Raw genomic sequence first — 20782 nt, 5'->3', positions numbered from 1 at the left:
TTATAGACATTCCAGCTCCACCAGTAGGGCCGTTTATGATTTGCAAAGTGCCTTAGAACTATTGGGTATATTGACAATATATGCAACCTATGTTTTATTCTAGTTGTATGATGAGTACGCGATTTCGTTGGGTAAAAGATACACGACCCAGGGACTTAGTTTGAGGGAACGCTCAAATTACTCTGTTGATAGTTTAGGTGCCGCGTTGTTTAGGTTTAGGTCTCTTTTTTGTCTGTTGGTGAAGCCACGGAGTAGTGACGGTGCTCTTAGTAGTTTTCAATTACGGTGGGAGTTATGGTGGGGTGCATTGCGAGAGGGAATATTTTCAATGAGTACTCTTCTTCGTACATTTATGCTTTGTAGATCGAGAATTTTGCGTGTGCCCTTTCAGAGATTTAACAAAAGAAATAGTATGATTGCTAGTGGGAACTGTACATGATTGGAAATCCTAAACTGAACATGAAAAAAAGAGAATACTCCTGCTCGAACATCTTTATCTAGAGAAACAGGTTTGATTATTTTTCCCCCATTCATCCTATCATCAGTCTACAAAAAGCGGAATGATAGTTTACATGCCCGGGGAAATTAGCTTGCCCTCGGCCCTGCTGTTAGGGTGCCAGCCACCGGCATAAGGGGCCTGTCCGAGCTCCTGAGTATGCTCCCTGATTTTAGCCTCGAGTTCGGGGCGGAAATGACGGATAAGACCCTGGATGGGCCAGGCGAAGGCCTCACCCAGAGCGCAAATAGTGTGGCCCTCGACCTGCTTGGTCAACTCCTGGAGCATGTCGATTTCACGCTCACGGGCCTGGCCGGTCTCCATGCGCTGCATCATCTGCTGGGTCCACTTGCTTCCCTCACGGCAGGGAGTGCACTGACCGCAACTCTCGTGTCTGTAGAAGCTAGACAGACGCGAGATGGCACGGACAATGTCGGTGGACTTGTCCATGACGATCACGGCGGCGGTACCGAGACCGGTCTGGTTGTCCTTAAGAGCATCGAAGTCCATGAGCTGATCATCACAGACAGACTTGGGGATGACGGGGGTCGAGGAACCACCGGGAATGACAGCGAGGAGGTTGTCCCAGCCACCGCGGACGCCACCGCAGTGGCGGTCGATCAGCTCACGAAGAGGGATGGACATCTCCTCCTCGACGGTAACGGGGTTGTTGACGTGGCCGGAAATACAGAACAGCTTGGTACCGGCGTTGCGCTCACGACCGAATGAGGAGAACCAGTTGGCACCACGGCGCATGATAGTGGGGGTCACAGCGACGGTCTCAACGTTGGTGACGGTACTGGGGCAGCCGAACAGACCCACAGCAGCAGGGAATGGGGGCTTAAGACGAGGCTTGCCGGCCTTACCCTCGATGGACTCGATCAGGGAGGTCTCCTCACCACAGACATAAGCACCCATACCACGGTGAATGTAGACGTCGAAGTCGTAACCGGTTCCACAGGCGTTCTTGCCAATCAGACCAGCCTCGTAGGCCTCGTTGATGGCCCGCTGGAGGACAGTAGCCTCGTGATAGAACTCGCCACGGATATAGATGTAGGCAGCGTTGGCGTTCATCGCACGGCCGACAACGAGACAGCCCTCAATAAGCTTCTGGGGGTCCTTACGCATGATCTCACGGTCCTTGCAGGTTCCAGGCTCACCCTCATCGGCGTTGACGACCAAATAACGGGGTCTAGGGTCCTTATCCCAGTCCTTGAAGTTCATGAAAGACTATAGGGTCATTGTATGTTAGACCCTAGGGATCCGAAACCGTCTCTCGATCAGTACTTACGTATTTCAATCCAGAGGGGAAACCAGCGCCACCACGACCACGAAGACCAGAAGCTTTAAGTTCCGAGATGAGCTATAATTTAGCAAAAAAAACCTGCATTAGCATTGAACCAATCCGAGATAGAACATGCCACAGGATGATGGTCCATGGCAAATGGCCGAATGCCTACCCAGTCATCGCCCTTCAGAACAATATCCTTGGTTCTATGCCAATCGCCGTATTTCATTGCCGACTTCAGATCGGCGCCATGGTGTCCGTAAAGGTTTGTGAAAATCCGGTCCTGGTCCTGCAGACCGCCATGATGCCGTACTGGGGGGGTGTTGTCCTGGACGGTCGCGAAGGTGCGGGCAGCCTGGCCCTGGACTCGGAGGGAGCGGGAGGTAAGGTTTGTGAGGGTGGAAGACGAGGGAGCCGCCGCTCGAGATATCATTGTGATAGCTGGCCCAATGGCTGCGGGGAGATTCGGGTGAGAGGGAGGAGTGGAAAGGGTTCACTGATGGAGACTCGCTGTCGTTGAGCTTCACAGGCGCGGCAATTCCTGCGCTTGCTGAATATCCGCCTTTCGCCCGCCGCTGATTGGCCCTGTCTAGGTCACGTGATAAAAGCTGAGTCAGATATCCATCGGCCTGTCTTACTAATCCTTATGTTTTTTGAACTGTATAACCTATGTGTACCTCCTTCACACCAAATGTACATGCTCCATTCTACTGCGGAATATACAGACATGACTCCGTAGAGAGCATCACTTGCCCTTGCCCGGGCTGCCTTGCGGCCAACAATGCCAACGGTTCCTCTGGTACCTGCACACTTTCTTGCTCCGTAATCATCCATGCCCACCGGAGCCAGTTGGGGGAAAGCCACCAGTTATCTCCCTGCCATTCTCCGGTGAATTTCTCCAAGCCGGAGAAGATAGTACCGTTCCGTAGTTTCATACCCTCAAGTACGTTATCAAACATGTCCAACAGCTGCTCGTCATCCTCATCCTCGAGTGCCCATAACACATCTTCAGGAGGAGCTGGGTAGTTCTCGAGAAGGCATCTGGCCCATTTACTGAGTCGAGATGGAAGCAAAACTGTCCCATGGTTAGATTCTCCAGCCGTGTGTGCCCCTCTGATAAAGCAGAGGAACATCGGGAAAGCAAAGGGAGATGTCTCAAGGCTTCCCCTCAGCATCGGGATAGCCCTTCCAGCGTTCTGAGTGACCCCCTGTAAGCAAGTCTTGCAGGGCTGTTGTATCTCAGCGGGAAGTATGTCGAGCAAGTCATCCAACACAAATAGCTCTCCATTGTTTGCAAGAACTGACTGGCGTTCGAGAATTCGCACCTGTATTCGAGACCGTATTTCCTCTGGGAACTTTCCTGGAGGCACACGGACCATATGGGAACCAAGAAGTTGTTTTGTCTCCTCCCAGCTTCCTCTAAAGTTGTGCTGTCGTGCCCGGTTTAGAGTCCATGATGCAATGACCAAGGCCGTTTCTGACAGCATGATTTGACTGTCACGATAGATTTTTGCATGGGTCTGCTTGAGATTACCAGGGTTCTGTAGGTCTGCCGCTGCAGATCTTAATTTCACAATATGTGTGATCAACTCGATGATGATTTGGCCGAGGGCGGCAAGAATGGTTCGCGAGTTCCCGTAAGCGTCTGGGATTCGGATGCCTTGCTCCGAGATCTCAAGAGTCTCCAATTCCCTATTGTTAGCTGCCAATATGGAGACAGCGTTGAAAAGTGCCGGGGAGAAGATTGAATGCTCCATCGGCGTGTCAGGAGCAAGAAGTGGGTAAAAGACATTGAATACGTAGTAGGGATCATCCGTCTCTTTAGTTAGTCCCGGGAACATCTGTAGCTGCTGAGATCTTGCCATCTGAAGTGGACTGCCAGGCGGTGCTCGTAAGCTGACAATACGATAGTCACAAGGATTATTTGGAAGGCAAAAGCCATAATTCATCATTACTGGCAAAAGAGTTAGCTAACCCCACAGGCCACCTAGAATGTATGTAACACTCACACTGCTCATTATTCCGGGGTCCGTAATTGTTGGAAATCTCCTGACCGGCAGCGACGTCTTCCAGGACTAAGAACACAACACTCTCTTTGCCAGCGCGCCACTCTACTTTTGCAAGTGGGCGATGATTTAGAATGTCAATGAAGGGTAGGAGCACAGAAACATTTTCCTCAGGAAGCTGCGTATCGGGAATCACACCAGACAGCACTTTAGCGGAGAACGCGCGCGAAACAAAGATGGTCGACGCCCAAAGATAAAGATCCCTATATGAGATTCATCAATTCCGTGTCGTCGGCCATGAGCAGACACAGTTATAGCTTATTACTTACCAAGTATACTTCTCAGCGCCGTTAAACCCAGCCTTACAGAGCTCGGTGTATACGGTTTCGTACTTCTCCTTTAATAAATTGGCTTTCTGTTCTCTCGCTGCGGATAGACTTGTGCCCTCTAGCCATGCTAGGTCATTTCCTTCATAGTAGAGAGGAGTGGTCAAAGCACCAGGCTGAGGAAGCGTCTTGATATACGGGTACCAGAAACCCTCCTTTCCCTGGAGGTACTGGCCGATCAAGAAAAAGATTGATGATTCTTCCTGTCCCGCCGCTTCCAGAAAGCTGCGAGGGAAATGGACTCCGTGCTCAGGGAAAGAAACAGAGTTTCCATCATCTGTGTTGAAACTGTAGCCGATAACATTGAAATACGAAATTGTAGAAGTAAGAGGCGTTTTGATAATATGAGTATTACTGGAAACGCCCTTTTTCCAGTCTTTCTTGACCTGGAGATGCACGCCGCGCCGTTCATCCTTGGCTATTTCAACGCTTTCGTGAAGCTGGCCACCGTTGTTGACCATCCAGTTCAACAGTGCGGTATAATGTTCCAGACTGCTGTCATCGTTAGGCCTATACCGAGTCAGACACGATGCCATGTAAACCGGGCATATCAATGGTGACAGGAAATTGACAGGCATGAAGCAGAAAAAAGATATGGGACAATAGCCACATGATTGAGGCGGGGTTAAAATTTGAGAGCCATTTAAAGAGTGCTAAATACAATTCAGACCTAGGAGCAATAACGATAATGCCAAGTTACTGTTTAGTGGCTAAACAATAGTCCTTTTCATAAGCTACCTTCATCGTGGGAAGAAAAAAGGGAAAAATCGAAAGGAAGCACTTCTAGAAGCTTACCCTTGGGCAGCCTCGCTTAGGGCTGATGTGTCAGACATTATGGGTTCTTCCAGGATAAGACACAGGCTTCCCCCTACTTAACCTGTTCAAAATTTTGGGGTTGCTGGAGGATTGGGTGGTTTTGATATAAATGCAGGTGGAGGGGCAAGGTCAATAAATGTTCGGATGCGGTGTCCCACTTTTACCCGAAGAGGAGCAGGATTTATAACATTTATTTAATACGTGCAATCCAATTAACTTGATAGTTAATACGACTACTAAACCTGGGGACCATGAGAATTGGAAATCAATGCTTCTAACTCAATATTGTACAGTGCAGGTCTCTGCTGAAAAAGAATCATCCCACCAAAGACACAGATAGATATAAACAACAAAACAAAGCGCCAACAAAACGTCCCAAGAAATCAAAATCAAAATTAAGAAATCACCAATCAGCAAGAGACCAGTGCTTCTTTTCGGGAATCACTGCTGGACAATAAAACCCAATGTTGCCCAACCTCTAGTATCGAATCCCAAACGCTCCAGCCAGAAGTCAAATCAGTCTAACCAACGCTAAGTCTTCTCCACGTGCCAGAGTCTGTAGGCGATATGCAGTCAGTAGTGTACAATTTTTTTTTTTTAAAGAGGACTATTTTCGCCAAAATTGCCAGACACGACCCCTCAGCACTTGAATCAACGGCTGGCCCCCAAGATCTAGAATGACTTCACGACCACGGTGTCACTCAACTCTTTCTCCCTGGAACTAGGATTTCAACCAGTCCATCATCTTCACCATCACTGCTGTCATTCTGGTCATCGTCACCGAAAGGGGAGACTCCGAAGCGAGATCGTCGGAAGCTCTTATATCGTCCAGGTCCAAGATCTGGGTAGCCCAATGATTCGTTCATAATAGCTTCGTCTTCTTCGTCCGAGTCCATCATATCTGTCCCGCCTGATGGACCCACCATTTCGCCCATGTCGTCATCGTCATCGTCGTCGACCTCGAGAGGAATACGTTCTTTGCGTCTCAGACCCTCACTTCTGCCTTCGACGTCGTCCTCTGATGAGTTGGTTGAGAAGGAATCAGGGGGGCTGAATCCTGAATCAGGGAATGTAGGTGACGAGAAAGGCTCGTCCTTATTCGCTGACGGAAAGTCTGTTGAGGGAAAGGCATTGGAAGGAGAGCCTCCACCGTCGCCATCGTCATCTACACCAGCAACTACAAACGGATTGGCAGGCCACTGGGAGCTCTCATGTACGTTCGTCTGTGCCTTTTCTTCACCCTTCTCACCATTCTCCCCAGTGCCTTCAGCCGCCTGCTGCTTTTGAGCGGCGAGTCGCGCAGCTAGCTGCCGCCGTGCCCGAGACGGGCCGAGACTAAGAGGAGCTGGAGGCGGAGGCAGGATCGGAATAGGTTGACTTGTGGAGTTAATAGATGCCTGTGATCGAGATTGGGTTAGTGAAACTGTAACATCAAGCATACATTAAACATGCAAAGCGTATGCGGGAACTATAAAAGCACAAGAATACAGCGGAGAAAGGGACAATAGCAGTGTACAGAAACGAAGGGGTCAACGTCTAAGCTGAACGCCAGAGGACTACTAAAACTCGTAAAAACTGTTTGGCACGAACAAAATGTCACATGACCCTTGGGAGTTGCGGTTTTTCTTGAATGACTTCATACGTGAATGAAAAGCGCTCCAAGCCAAGCGCCTTTTGTGCATGGCCCTCATGTAACCACCACTATTCCCGTCATTCACCATGCGCTGACCCTCTGCAGCTGGCTCACATAGACCAGTCGGGAAAAGGCAAAACAAAATGCAACAATGTATACAAGAAGAGAATCCAAGGGGGAAGGTGAAGATAAATTCCAAGACTCAATAATCCCGCATATCGACATCACTAAAGAAATCATGACCCACATTTTCAGAGCCGCCTTCGGCGGATTGATCGGCGAGGTTTCTGTCTTCCTGATCTTCCATGTCTTCATCCTCATCGTCACTTGAGCTTGCAAACCCGCTGAGGAGAGAACTACCTCCGCCGCTGAGACCGAAGGCCCCGCCAGAGACACTTCCTTGACTCATCATATCAAAGCCCTGGAAAGTAGATCCTCCAGCCGCTCCGTTCAACCCAGCATCTGCAAGAGCCGATGAGCCAGTCATGCTTTGACCCGAGTTAAGCATGCCCTGGCGGTGACCAATGGACATATCCGGGCGTACCCCACCGAGAATGGCATTATCGCGCTCTCTAGTCTCCGAAAGCGTTTGCTCGACATAGTCTATCCACTCTGGATTTAAGACGTTCTCCATAACAGTTGGAGAAAGCAATTCAGGCGGGTGTCGCTCGCTGAACTTGACAACTTCCTCTGCGATCAGGGTTAAATGGCCCATGTAGCCAAGCCTGATCTGCTTGGTCCGTTGCGTTTCATCACTCCGTTTCTGTCCCTCTACAATCTCTTGGGTTATTCGTCCAGTTTCGAAGACATCAATGGCCAAGACTCGATTATAACCACGTTCCATGGGGCCATTAAACACTTGCTGTATAACGTCATATACAACATTGTGGAGGAAGTTGTTCCACGGGAATCGGAAGAAGAAGCCCTGGCGTGCAAAGTTAGTGATGAAGGATAACTTCGTTTTGGCGCAACCCTTACCAAAATAGTAGGCACAACTCGATTCTCCACAAACATCAGCTTGAGATAATCCCCTACAACAGGCTGACCGTTGGGGTCAAGCTGAATGTCTGGGTGCATGTGTTGCCGTGGTTCACCCTCGGTTATTTGTACCTCTCCGGCAGAGTCCGTGGAGCTTGAAGCGTCACCGGCCTGTCCAGAAGTGTCAGGTGTCTGGGAGCTTGATTGCTGATTCTGTTGTTTGGAGGCAAAGAGGGGAGGTGGAGCCGACTCCGACACAGAAGATGTCGGAGCAGTTTCCTGTTCTTGATTATCTGTCAAAGTGACAGGAGATTCCTTAGGTGCTTCTTCTGTAGATAATCTGTTGTCGTTCGCCTTTTGATTAGTGTCGATGGTCACCTCTTCGACTTGATCAGTTATTCCCAAGGCAGTAGGAGACATTGGGTCTGAAGAAAGGGTACGCGTTTGCGTGGTCTCTTCGTTTGCATTGTTCTGCTCTTTAATTTTGTGTACTGGCACACCGGACTCCTGTTCTTCTACTGGTGCAGAGTCCTGCAGTTCCGATGAGGGTATGGCCTGGGATTGCACTTCTTGACCCGAGGTGTCCTTGGCTTCAGCAGTATCTTTCTCCTTATCGGCAAGGACACCCGATGAGCTAACATCCTCGAATCCATCCTCACCCGTATTCGCGGCCTCAAGAACTCTAGAGTCCTCGGGAGAGCCATAACCAACCATCGACCCATTGACGAAATCCACCGTAGAGTCGTTACCATCGAAAGCGGAGGCCTCTTCTTTGTCCGAAATGAAAGCGCCCTCTCGTAATAACTTCTCGCGTTCAGCATCCCGTTGTTGTACATACTCCTCACTCCCAGGTTGGTTCAAGAGAGCCATGTTACTGCAGTGTAACAGCTCAGCCATCAGTTCGCAGGTCTTAAATCGGTCGAAACCTAATGGTTCGATTTTCGCCCCCCAAGCTGAACTTAATCTGCCCCTATCTACGCTCTTGAGTTTCTCACCGTCCTTAACAGTATGTTTAGAACTTTGAATCAACTTCATAAAGTCGGGGATGTGCTTAGCGAAGATTCGAAGGAGGTTACCAAGATAGATAGGGTCGTATGTAGTGGGTAGCGAATCAGGGCTATTGATAGTGTCCGGATCATAGTCAGAGTTATTCTTGCGGATGACCTCAATGACAATACCCACGCCCACAGTTAAAGGGTTGCCACCCTGTAGCATAGCCTTGATGAGGCTTTCCACACAGGGCCTGGAAACCAACTGACGCGTCAAACTGTTAGGGCCAATGCAGGTTTGATCATTCTGCGTTGCGTTCGCGGATATGGTGATTATAGCTTTGAGAAAATCACCGGCCGAGGTTTGGACCGAGGCTGGCCACTCCGAAGACAAGAAAGAAAGAAGCTTAGGTATCAGGTCTTGTGTTTTGAGCCACTGAGGACTGCGCGTCAGCGAGGGGAAACTCTAGGAGGGGCTTCACCACTATGAACTTACGTCGACGATGCCTTGGCCACCTTCTACCTTCTCGAGACTGATGATCTTAAGCAAAAGGTCCATAACCATGGGGTTATCGATGTGCTGCAGAATCGCTGGGATAATTCCTTCCAAAGATTTGAGGAAACCCAACATCTCGCTGGTTTTCCTGTCAAAGAGTGTCTCATTCACTTTAGTGAAATAGCTCGCTTGAAGGGAATCTAGGGGTGGCGATCTTCGCAGAAAACCCCAGAAGTCTCGGAGGTGGTCAGGGTTCAGCATGATAGAGTCCAATATCGACCATACTTCAGCCGAGAGAATCTCGCAAGCGACGTATGCACGCTTGAGCCGTTCCTTCTCTGCTCTTTCTAAGTCTTCCGGGTCCAAGATATCCTTCAGCGGATCTCCCCGCTTTCCTTCCTCCGTGGTAGCATCCTTACTCCCATTAGTGTCATTGACATCATCCTCGTCATCATCTTCGTTCACTAGGCTAGGGGCGGTAACATGGTCCATAAGGCGTTTCAAGACATTATCATCTCGTAAATACTCTATGAGCTTCGTATTATGTTGTTTAAGCTCCTGAATCAGCTCCGACTCATCCAGTAACTCTTCAAGGCTGACATCAGGCTTGTCAAGAAGGGTATCAATTGAGGAGATACTTGCATATCCACCAAAGCGCCAAAACATGTTGGATTATATAACTGGACGAACAGATTCATGGAAAGGAACAACGTATCACAAGCACTTTTGGGGCGGTTTTTCTTCGCCGAGGTATCGTGATGGAGAGATCTATATGGTACAGAACCGCGGGAGCGACTGGGGTGATTTAGAATGCTCGTGCGGAGCGCAATGATCAGAAATACACAGCGCAATATGTCTGTAGATTGATCGCTTCCAAAGACGTTAAGTTCGTAATATGCAAGTCGTCTCAGAATAGAAAAGGGTGACAATAGTGGGCAAGACAAACACGGTCGGAGCGACCAAGCGCTAAACGTGCAGAAAAGATAAAGTTAGTAATCGTAACTCATGGGCTAACTAACGGCATAAACGAGTAGGTCGAAGAATCATGGCTTCTAGCGACAAGGACCAGATGAGGGTCGACAACGTCACGGCCGCCCGGGAAGGGAAAAAGAAGCAACAATGACAAATCAGGGGAGATCCAGACTCGCTGATAAGCAGTCGCTACATGCGTCGAGGGGTCATCAGTAATCCAGAAACATACCTTCAGAACCGAAGGGAGTGACAATGAAGGGAAATAGTCGACAAAACTCTTGGTTATGGGGAGTAAGGTCGGACTAATTAAGTTCGTCACAGGCACAAACAGTGAATGATGTGCGCAGGCGAAACCAGTCCGTCAAGTTGGAGGGGGTAAAGGTGGAGGAGGATTCGGGTCACCTCCATCCGTCAATCAATCAATCAATCAATCAATCCAAACAATGAATCAAGCAATCAATCAATCCAAACAATGAATCAAGCAATCAATCAATCAGAGTCCGGTAGACAGACAGACCGATGGTTGAAACAGCAAGATAAAGATGACGGGCTGACGCTGGGGAATCACGTTGGATGTGGTGCGCTGGCGGCTGCGTCTGGATCGGCCGGCAACTTTGATCCTTGGAAGTTCGCTGAATCAAAGGCAGGGCGAAACTACCCAACGAGCCCGACAAGCGGCGGCGGGGGAAATTCACATTTATTTAATACGCGAGAGGAGGGGGGGAAACAAGAGAATGAGAAAGTAGGCAACCGAGCGCTTCAGATCTGGGGGACTTTAATTATGTATTTGAAACTTATTAAGCTTACTCCACAGAATCTTACGATGATCAATATTACTCTTAAATTCATTCTCAGGTCACTGACTCTTCAAACAATTCCATCAATCCATGCGTAGTAGTTTGTTCAGCTGCAGACGCACGAGACTCTTTTAAACTGTTGCTGGGGACCACCTTGCAGCAAGTAAGAACTTGTATCATGTATCCGGTATGGAGTAAGGTAATGGGTACTGGGTACCCGCATTGGCCATAGCTGCCCGTGCGTATAGTAAGTACCAGGTACTTTCATTCTTACCATACCGAGGATGAGATACTCATAAGTACTCTGTACCGTCCGTACCTAAATACCTAAATTTGCCTTGTTCACCTTCATTCCTCTGTAATGTTCCTTTGGCAAATAAGCATGGTCACACGTGCTATTCATCTGCCTAACAGACCCAACACCTGTCAGGTGATGTGAAGCCTTGAAACCTACGGAGTTGTTGCCAGTACGAGTACGTAGCACGTAGTCATATGAAACAGGCTTATATACTCCATAGATTACTGGTAGTATTCCAAGCCGGTTAAACGCCTTAGGCAGCAACGGAAGGAGCGCCACCTTGAGGTTAGCTTTCATTCCTACTGCTTGCTTTGAGATAAAGTCACCTCCGCAGCTGAGTCGTCGAAATACCTTTTTTGCAACTCGCATCCCCCTTTCCTGTTCAATAGTCATCAAAATGAATCGCCTCTTTGGAGCTAAGAGCAATGCTCCCAAACCCACCCTTGACGGCGCCATCGCAAATGTAAGTATTAAGCACTATTTGTTTTGTTACTCAAATATCCCGGTCTGGTTGCCCCGCATGATTAACATCCCGCTTTTTGGCAGGTGGACAATCGTGTTGCGAGTATAGACGTGAAACTGGCAGCTCTCAACTCAGAACTGTCTACCTATCAATCAAAAATCTCCAAGATGCGCGATGGACCGGGCAAAAATGCCCTCCGACAAAAGGCGCTTAAGGTGCTGCAGCGACGGAAGCAATACGAAGCCCAACGGGATCAGCTGTCCCAGCAATCATGGAATATGGAACAGGCTGGAATGATGCAGGACAACTTGAAGAATGTGATGACAACTGTGGATGCAATGAAGACGACTACCAAGACCCTTAAGAAGCAATACGGCAAGATCGATGTGGACCAGATTGAGCGGATGCAGGATGAGATGGCCGATTTGATGGACATTGGGAACGAGATCCAGGAAAGTATATCGCGTGCATATGATGTTCCTGAGGACGTGGATGAAGCGGAGCTGGATGCGGAATTGGAGGCGCTGGGGGAAGAGACAATGTTTGAGAATTCGATGGGTGAAAGTGCAATGCCTAGTTTCCTCCAGGATGAGGTGGCGCCACCCCAGTTTATTGACGAGCCCCCAGAGCAAACTAAGGTCAAGGAGCCTGCCAGCGGTCTAGGGTAATGATGACCATGGAGATACAAGGTCTTTGGAGTTCTTCGTCATGGGAGCATGGGAGTCAGGATCTTTACATATTCATCTTTAGATTGGTTGGGTTTTGGCGTCCTTTTCAAGGCATGTGTTGCTTTACGGTTCAAACTTAATAATGGCCATGTATATGTCTTTTTTTCCCTCTTGTCTACCTGTTCTTTCCCTTTGAGCCATATGATTTCCCAGCGTGTGTTTTTGCACCGGTTGTTAGGCTTTACCAAGACCAACTAAGACAAGCAACGCCACATTCATGACAGCAATAATCAACCATATCAGGATTGCAACCACAGTGGTAATGAGATTGTTTTTCATCTTCACCCCTTCGGTTTGGGTCTGGTCTTCGCCGTGCCTAACCCGATCGGATGGGACGGTCATATATCGGTTGCGGCAGGTAAAATAGACCAAGGGGGCGCTCACGAAGGGGAGAATCACACTCAACACCACTTGGCTAGCAGTAAGGGTCTTATCTAGGCCTTTCCTGCCCACGGCACCTGCAACGATGATACTGGGGATTATGCTCACGGATCGAGTGATCAATCTGCGGAGCCAGGGTCTAATGCTCCAATTCAACATACCCTCACTCACCATCTGTCCTGCCATCGTGCACACGATCCCGGCAGATATCCCGGAGAGAAGCAGGGCCAATCCGAAAATCAGGCCGGCAGCTGGAGCAATAGAAGTAGAAAGCAAGTCGTGGATACCCCAGAGATCAGCTTCGCCAACATCCGGTTTTCCATATAGCGCAGCCCCTGCAACAATCAAGATAGAGCTGTTCACAAAAAGAGCAAATGTGAAAAGCGACAACGCAAGCTCTACGATAGAATACTTCAAGCATCCTCGGATAGCATGAAGAGAAGGTCTATATTCAACCTCCCCGTTGATGCTTCCTAAACAAACGGACGGGTCGACGTAGCCTTCAGTAACATCGAACTCTTTCAGGCGCGACTGGACAACACCACTGCCGAGAAACATCGAATGAGGCATAACTGTAGCGCCGAGGATTCCACAGCTTTGGTATAAACTATCGCCACCAACATCTTTAGTCAAGCACACCACTCGATAGACGACCAATTCCACTTACCCCGTAGACTCTACTATAGCAGACGATGGCAAGTAACCCCTGAATACATCCCCAACTGACTGGTCCCTGATGAGTGAGAGCTGTATGGAGAAGCAAACAACAACTCCTAACACCAAGCCCATGACGAAGAATTCAAATATACGTAAACCCAGCATACTGCCATCCGGTTTGTAGAAGATAAGAATGAAAAGCACATCGGCAAGTGTGATCGCACATCCAGCCACCAAGGGTATCTTCAAAAGAAGGTTGAGTGCAATTGCTGACCCAACGACCTACGGGGGCTTGTATTAGTGCTTCCTCCGGGAGATATGTCAACTTTAGTAGAACATACCTCTGCAATATCCGTTGCAACAATGGCTGCCTCCGAAAGAAAATAGAGGATATATACCATCCATTGAGGAAGGTGCTCTCTGCAGTTTTCTGCCAGATTCAACCCAGTTACCGTACCAAGCTTAATGCATAACGATTGCAGAAATATGGCAAAGAGATTAGAAACAAGGACAATGAACAAGAGAGCATATCGATATTCTGCACCGGCGGCAACATCAGTCGCATAATTTCCCGGGTCAATGTACGCTACGGCGATCAAAAATCCGGGGCCCACAAAGCGAGCAAATTTCACGATACTCTGCATCATACCAGAAAAGGGTACTGTGAAAAGAGTTTCAAGAGAGCGGCGAAGTGATCTACTGTTCCTCTTGGGTGTTTGGCACCCAGAGGCTGCAGAGACCACTTCGCCAGGGATCTTCTTCTCGGACTCGGTATTGTTTCGATTTCGACCATGTAGTTGAGGCTCTATAATCGCGATGCCTTCCCCCTTTGCTGCTCCCACACCAGAAGCATGCTTCCTATGCACCTTGGAATTGGCAATGCCGTTGAAGTCGTTGCAAGTCGTTACGTCTGCACTCAAGTCGGACGGATTTTGATTCCAACCCGGATGCTCCAGAGTATCATCGGTTCGCGAGGGGCAGTTCATCGTAGTTGTGAACCGCAGGGAACAACGTGGTCAGCTGCAGAAAATTTTCCGTGAAGTACTTGTGATGTATTCTAAATCGTAAGTACCACGTCGAAAACCAAATCAGAGTAACGTGCGGGAACGAATGCCCGAAATTCCCCGGCTACGGTAGTCCCAGTCCCAGTGCGACACATCAAGTACAAAGTGGGCACATGCAGTGAGAGGACGACCTGGCCAAGTTGGTTCCTCAACGATCAAACAGAATCCCAATTAGTAAGTCCTTCAGCCGGGTTGGAAAGTGTATGAGTACCCTGGCAGAGAAGGAGGAAAACAAGATCAATCTGTGACCATGACGGCATCTTACTAGCACTGGCCTATTCTCAGGAGGCGAGCGAAGAGAGAAACGGGTCTATCTTATTCAGCATGTTCCTGAGGGAAGACTGAGGAAGATGAAAAAGTCATTCTCCGCTAAAATTACCTGACTACGCAAGAGGAGTAAGAGATCCAAACCAACTGATGACCTGTTTGATACTATATAGATCTAGAGATACTTTTATAATGTTGTAACCCCCACGCCCAAGACTTTCCAAGAAAGCGGATCTGCCTTGGCAGGAATTTATGCTCACTATGACTTGTCCCGTGACCTGGCGGCTTATCTAATCCCACCCGATTTCCCCTTGCACAAAGTTCATGTATGCTCTCTTCAATTATTGGAACCTGGATACAATAATTGATTTCATACCCAGCAAAGAGGAGTGACTCCTGTATCATTTTTCTTCTTTTCCTTTTTTTTCTTTTTTCTTTTTTTTTTATGGCTTTTCTCAGCTGGTTTCCAACCATCTCAAATTTTTCCCTGTGTGGAGACACCAACACCCGATGTATTCGTCTTGCATTGCTAGGCCCGATCATATAAGATCTGAAGAAAAGCAAAAAGCAAAGAAAAACTGTTGTATCACATTGGAATCTATTGTCGATACTACATTGTATGATGGTGCCCAAATGATGACAAGAAGGAGGGGAAAGATATCCACTTACTCTGCATACATCACAAAAATCAGAGCGATCAATCAGCTGATGGGGACTGATTGATAATTGATAAGCACCCGCCACCAGCAACAACCAGGTGGCTGGTTGCCTGGCAACCCCAATGACGGCAATGTGTTTACATCCTCCGCTTTTCTCTGCACTGCAGCTCCAGCCGTTTGCCACGAACGCCATTGACGAATTAGTTTAGGCTGGGGGGAAAAGGATGATCATGCCCTTTTACTTTCCTCCGTCGCTACGGAAGACTTCAAATTCCCGGTCTGCCCACCTGTTGTCCACCACTGCAGTGATCGTTGTTGCCGTTGTCTGATTCTCGCGGGCGTTTTTTTTTTTTTTCCTTCTTGGTTGCCTTCTTGCTTTTGATGATTACTAGGTATTCCCCAATGCCTTTACTTTCTGTCTAAATACATATTGTTGTCTTCCTGCTCCACTTAATACCTTTGTATCCGCTTCTTCTTCCATCTATAAATATCCTGTATATCGGTGGTTGCTTTGGAGCGCTGTCCCCGTAAGTCCTCTTTGCCTACCCGTCCCTTTGTCGACACTACCAGAGTGTTTTCTTCAGTCAGTATGCTAACCTTTTACCTGCCATTTTAACAGTTTCGGGTTAAAGGCGATCAGACATGGCTCCCAACATGCAAGGACCCAATATTTTCGACGATGCTAGCCGTGTCCCGACCAAACCATCCGTCTTCCGAGGAATTTTGTCTTCCAAAGCCCACAAGAGGAACCCTTCCGCAGACGACGCCGCCTCTTGCAAATCTCCCTACCAGAGCCAGTCTCCTCGCAGTACATTCTGGTCTCCAGTGGATCAGACCTATGCCACCCTGGACCAACAGCCATTGACCGAAATTGCTCCGAATCGAGACGCCGCGGAGTATGGCTTGCCTCGGCAGAGGTCGCCTGGTAAGCAGGAAAAGAATACTTTGCACAAGAAGACGAAAAGCGCTGTGTCCCTGAAGTCTCTAAGAAGCTACATGGAGCGCAAAGACAGCCGATCAGGGTCGCCCGAGAACGAGTCCGAAGATTTGAAACCCAAGAAGGCTAAATCAGCCAACAGTCTCTCAGCAATCTTGAAGCGGTCTCAGCGCGGAAGAAAGGCTGAAACCTCAAAGAGTGGTCGGGATAAAGAAAATCGGAGCCCGACGGACCTAGTCGACCACATGCCATCACCTATATGGAACCAATACGCGACTGGGTCATTCTATGACCAGATTCCAGTACCACCCTCCCCCTCCAACCGTAGAACCTTCCAAGAAGAGGTCTCACTTTACACCCCTAAGGGGTATGGACCAGCCCAGCAGCGTAATTTTTGGGACTACCACCAACCCTCTCTCACGAACCGCGCCGACCCCAAGCCTCGTCCGAAATCAGAGTTCCTTTCCGGCAATCGCAAGGTGCGGGAGCTGTTTGGATCACTGCAGAATATATCCTCGGAGAAGCTCTCCCCCTCTGACCCATCAGAACCTCCCTCTCCTTCTAAACGAAGGGGACGGCCTCGGGCACTGTCCAAACCTGAGTCGCGCCAAAGTACCGAGCCGCAACCAGAACAAAGCCCAAAAAAAGTATCGCGTGTTCAAGCAGCCATATCCGCTTTCAATGCGAAAGAACGAGAAGCGGAACTGCAGAGACGCTTGAACTCCAAGGACCTCGAGAGTGAATTCGAGAAGCTTCTGGTTAGTACATCGCACAAGACTCCTGGTCTCTAAGAAAGGAAAAAGAACACAAGAACATAAAGAAGAAGACACAGCTAACGCGAAATTCAGGACGCAAGAAACATTCCTCACAATATGAGGGAAAAGATGAGGTCCTTGGACACTAATATCAAAGCGGACTTTATTCAGAAGGACAAAGGAGAAACCGCTCATAGTGCCAGTACAAGCGTGCATACCAATGACAGCACAGGTCGCCGAGGTCGCAGAAAGGAACAGAAAGAAGACCAACACAATAACGACAGTAAAGGGTCACGGTCGCGATCCAGGAGTCGCGGGTTCAGCTTTTCCAAGGGCTCATCTCCCACGAAGAAACGGCCGGAGAGCGGAAGCTCGCATCGACGTCCAAAATCTGCGGATTTCTCACAGCCAGGCCTCTCAAAGCTATTGACACCGTCAACTTCCACGACATCTCTCTCTGCAACAGCTTGCCAGGACACCGCAGCTGATCCCTCGGACTTTGTTCATTATCTAAGGGAGATCCAGAAGCCGGAGATGATGGAAGTGGGCAAAATCCACAAACTTCGACTTCTCTTGCGGAATGAAACAATCAGCTGGGTCGATACATTTATTGCAGATGGCGGGATGGACGAAATTATACAGTTGCTTTACAGGATCATGATGGTTGAGTGGAGGTATGCATGCAACCTTACCTTGCCTGCCTTTAGTTTAACATAAACATGCCAACTAATACTTCTACAGGGAAGAACATGAGGATAATTTGCTCCACGAAACTTTGCTGTGCTTGAAGGCGCTCTGCACGACCTCAGTTGCATTACACCGTCTTACAGCTATTGAAGGAGAAATCTTCCCAGCGCTCCTGAAGATGTTGTTTGACGAGGAAAAGAAAGGACCAAGCGAATACACAACGCGGAGTATCATTATCAATCTCCTTTTTACGCAACTTTCCACAGCATCGTCAGCTGAGGATGCCGGATCTCGTGCCACCCGAATCCTGTCGTACTTGCGAGACCCTTCACCACCTGAAGAAAACCAGCCCCTTTCATTTATCGCAAACATATACCAGTCACGCCCGTACCGTGTCTGGTGTAAAGAGGTTACCAACGTAACCAAAGAAGTCTTCTGGATATTCCTGCATCACTTGAACGTGATACCGATTGTGAAAAGCGAGAAACCAGGTTTGAAAACATATCGAGAGAGGCATTTCCCTGCTCCTAGGCCTCCGGTACCTGCTGCGCCCTATGTGGGTGGAGTTGAATGGGATGCAACGAATTACCTAGCTGCGCATCTAGATCTCTTGAATGGTCTTGTGGCATCACTGCCGTCAGCGGAGGAGCGCAACAAACTGCGTGCCGAACTCCGAGCTTCTGGATTCGAGAAAGTTATGGGTGGCAACTTGAGAACATGCAAAGAGAAGTTCTATGCTTCCATCCACGATTGTTTGCGGACATGGGTTGCTGCCGCGGTAGAAGATGGCTGGCCTTATACAGCTGTCCGCGAAGGTCCACCTCGACCTGAGCCCGGATCACCAACCAAATCACCGATCAAGGCGGCTAGTGGAAGCCCTAAGAAGGGCCTTCTGGATGAGAAGCCTCCTCGACTGGAGTTGGCGTTGGATGTTCCTGCTAACAACCGGGTATCTCAGAAAAATGAAGGACTAGGAAACTGGCTGTGAAGGTCATTCAATTGATATCCTGGAATACCGGGTTATATATATCGTTATTCGGCTCGTTGACTGTTGCGTCTCTCCCAAACGTTCCTTGAGTCTCCCTGAACGTGTGCGCATGAACCAGTGATGCAGCCAGTATTTCGTTTTCTTCTTCCTCCCTTTCTTGTTTGCTGAGGCTTCGGTTTTCTATTCTTTTTCTTTCTCTCTTTCTGGTTCTTTTCTTTGCTTTCCTACCATTGATCCCCTTGGTTCACTTTCCTCTCACTATGACGGAGTCTTGGACAGGACGGCGTTGGCTCTGTCTTTTTGCTTTTGGAGTTTTCGGTGCATTTTCCGTTGACTAATGGTCACGGCGAAACGATTTAATGAAGGAACGGTGCCATAACATTGACGAGATTTGACGTTCCTGCGCAAGTGCGTGTAAGGTGAAATTCGTTTTTTCATTCCTTTGCACAGACATGTTATAGTCCAGAACACGTTGGTACGACAGTTGAGATGAATTCGTATTTTTGAGTAGATTATCTGCAGTATCCAATGACTCGCCCTAGATTTGTTTATCTGACCGTTCTAAGCATGGTAGAATAATATACAATATGTCACAATAGAAAGAAAGTAAGTCCAGGGAGATTCCCATGCCCTTCCGGCTGTACGCTGTACTACACCTCACTATGTGGGTTACCGACCATCACAGGGTAACTTGAGCCTGAGCCCAATAGAACAATGTCTACACCTGGCTTGCTCAGTCACTCAGTTATCATCCGACCTCTTGACCGGTCCTGGAGGTGGAGGGGTAGAAAATGCCCCCTTGACACCAGCAAAGAAAACCCTTCGAAGCTAAAAGAGATCCCCAGGTTAGAGCATACCCCTTAATCGAGCCAGAAAACATCATCAGGCAGGGCACCTACCTCATCAAACGGGCTTCCCCTCTCATCCCACTCCATAAAAAGCGCGGCATACACAATAACGACTTCCAGCATCCGTCAGCCCGCAAACTTCGATTATTATAATACTCAAGCCAACACTGTGGAGTACTTACACCCGATCACACCCCACTGAACCAACTTTGTTGCCTTCACCCACTTCGGTCGAGCAAACTTAAGTGCCGCACGCCGACGATATTTGCGCTCGAGTCGGAACTGGTGTTTCGGCGACAACTTGGACATGTCTGGGGGCCATTGGCGCTTAGGCTTGTAAGGACTGTAGTAGGGCATGGGTTCGCCGTTGGGGTATTCTTCGGGAGATGGAGGATGGTCATCTTGGGTGGTGGCTGTGTTGTTGTTCGAGGATAGGCGGAAAGGCGAGGAATATGTGCGAAGTGTTTGCGAGAATGGTCGGGTAAGTGTTAGTGGAGAGGCATTTTGGAGATTAGGCTTTTTTTTATTTCGTTAGCTTTGCGCGTGCGGTTCGTGGTATATGGCTAGATTTGGTATATTACATGATGTGAGGGCTGGAGACGATTGAGGAGGCTGGTGTTGTTGCATGATGCGACAATTCGAGTAGACGATGCGGATGGTATAGATGCCGGAAATCGGCGTAGGAGAAATGTTGAGAACATGTCGATGATCACTGTAGCACACTATACAGTGATATATGCAACCAGGAACAGGTACTGGTTGTTAGCTTAGGAGTGGGTTTAAGGCGGAGAAAAAAGGTTGTTAACAGTCTAGGACGCAATTCCGCCCGGCCAGACTCTTCCGCTCTCGGGCTTAATGGTGGAGCACAATTTAAAGTCCGGGCTGGCCTCAGGAACTACTTGGAAGTTTTGTAACCTTACGCTTTTCAAAGATGGATCTTTCTACCAGTAATGCCTATTTACGTAGGAGGTATAGCCTTCAGAAAAAAAAAAAAAAAAAGCGCTCTGTGTGTCTAGTCAAAAAGAGCTACTGGTTGTTAACTAGGGCGCTAGAATTATCTACACTTCAAAGTCTCTATATGGAAGAATGCTCGGTCAGAGTTATATTATTTATTCATGATATGGTCAATAACTCAGCTAACTATATCATCAAGATCTCATTAAGTATACAGTTAAAGCAGCAAGTATACATGT

At 48.5% G+C, this 20782-nt stretch overlaps 8 protein-coding genes across 8 annotated transcripts; 2 read left to right on the top strand and 6 right to left on the bottom strand.

Annotated features, from left to right (window-relative positions):
- Nucleotides 1-339: 339 nt before the first annotated feature.
- On the bottom strand, nucleotides 340-2305 carry BDV38DRAFT_258436 (NADH-quinone oxidoreductase subunit NuoF). The gene is made up of 3 exons (XM_032055728.1): nucleotides 1957-2305; nucleotides 1788-1859; nucleotides 340-1726 (listed from the first exon to the last, which is right to left on the bottom strand). Exons 1-3 carry the CDS (start codon nucleotides 2215-2217, stop codon nucleotides 569-571), a joined length of 1491 nt encoding a protein of 496 aa, XP_031909483.1. The 5' UTR covers nucleotides 2218-2305; the 3' UTR covers nucleotides 340-568.
- Nucleotides 2306-2491: 186 nt separating this feature from the next.
- Nucleotides 2492-5009, bottom strand: BDV38DRAFT_286880 (SET domain protein; the record flags this gene model as incomplete). Its single annotated transcript, XM_032060763.1, has 4 exons — nucleotides 2492-3738; nucleotides 3794-4053; nucleotides 4120-4686; nucleotides 4972-5009. 4 exons carry the CDS (start codon nucleotides 5007-5009, stop codon nucleotides 2492-2494), a joined length of 2112 nt encoding a protein of 703 aa, XP_031909482.1.
- Nucleotides 5010-5693: 684 nt separating this feature from the next.
- BDV38DRAFT_274374 (SAPS family protein) lies at nucleotides 5694-9754 on the bottom strand (the record flags this gene model as incomplete). The annotated part of the gene is made up of 4 exons (XM_032057835.1): nucleotides 5694-6389; nucleotides 6873-7550; nucleotides 7604-9028; nucleotides 9089-9754. 4 exons carry the CDS (start codon nucleotides 9752-9754, stop codon nucleotides 5694-5696), a joined length of 3465 nt encoding a protein of 1154 aa, XP_031909481.1.
- Nucleotides 9755-11343: 1589 nt separating this feature from the next.
- BDV38DRAFT_186130 (putative SNF7 family protein (Cta1)) lies at nucleotides 11344-12403 on the top strand. Its single transcript, XM_032052175.1, has 2 exons — nucleotides 11344-11618; nucleotides 11702-12403. Exons 1-2 carry the CDS (start codon nucleotides 11553-11555, stop codon nucleotides 12284-12286), a joined length of 651 nt encoding a protein of 216 aa, XP_031909480.1. The 5' UTR covers nucleotides 11344-11552; the 3' UTR covers nucleotides 12287-12403.
- A 117-nt stretch (nucleotides 12404-12520) lies between these two features.
- On the bottom strand, nucleotides 12521-14370 carry BDV38DRAFT_274372 (NRAMP family metal ion transporter; the record flags this gene model as incomplete). Its single annotated transcript, XM_032057834.1, has 3 exons — nucleotides 12521-13334; nucleotides 13395-13666; nucleotides 13726-14370. The coding sequence occupies 3 exons, from the start codon at nucleotides 14368-14370 to the stop codon at nucleotides 12521-12523; spliced, it is 1731 nt and encodes a 576-aa protein (XP_031909479.1).
- A 255-nt stretch (nucleotides 14371-14625) lies between these two features.
- On the bottom strand, nucleotides 14626-15746 carry BDV38DRAFT_186142 (uncharacterized protein). The gene has a single exon (XM_032052176.1). It carries the CDS (start codon nucleotides 15565-15567, stop codon nucleotides 14881-14883), a length of 687 nt encoding a protein of 228 aa, XP_031909478.1. The 5' UTR covers nucleotides 15568-15746; the 3' UTR covers nucleotides 14626-14880.
- BDV38DRAFT_186152 (uncharacterized protein) lies at nucleotides 15747-19243 on the top strand. Its single transcript, XM_032052177.1, has 4 exons — nucleotides 15747-15901; nucleotides 15994-17069; nucleotides 17160-17740; nucleotides 17808-19243. The coding sequence occupies exons 2-4, from the start codon at nucleotides 16017-16019 to the stop codon at nucleotides 18739-18741; spliced, it is 2568 nt and encodes an 855-aa protein (XP_031909477.1). The 5' UTR covers nucleotides 15747-15901; nucleotides 15994-16016; the 3' UTR covers nucleotides 18742-19243.
- On the bottom strand, nucleotides 19112-20367 carry BDV38DRAFT_186124 (uncharacterized protein). Its single transcript, XM_032052174.1, has 4 exons — nucleotides 20171-20367; nucleotides 19772-20105; nucleotides 19641-19702; nucleotides 19112-19569 (listed from the first exon to the last, which is right to left on the bottom strand). Exons 1-4 carry the CDS (start codon nucleotides 20288-20290, stop codon nucleotides 19483-19485), a joined length of 603 nt encoding a protein of 200 aa, XP_031909476.1. The 5' UTR covers nucleotides 20291-20367; the 3' UTR covers nucleotides 19112-19482.
- Nucleotides 20368-20782: the final 415 nt, after the last annotated feature.

This window comes from Aspergillus pseudotamarii (genome assembly GCF_009193445.1).
Source record: "Aspergillus pseudotamarii strain CBS 117625 unplaced genomic scaffold BDV38scaffold_67, whole genome shotgun sequence".
Taxonomy (NCBI): Eukaryota; Fungi; Ascomycota; class Eurotiomycetes; order Eurotiales; family Aspergillaceae; genus Aspergillus; species Aspergillus pseudotamarii.
Note: the sequence above shows the minus strand (reverse complement) of the source record. Positions and strands in the feature narration are given on the sequence as shown.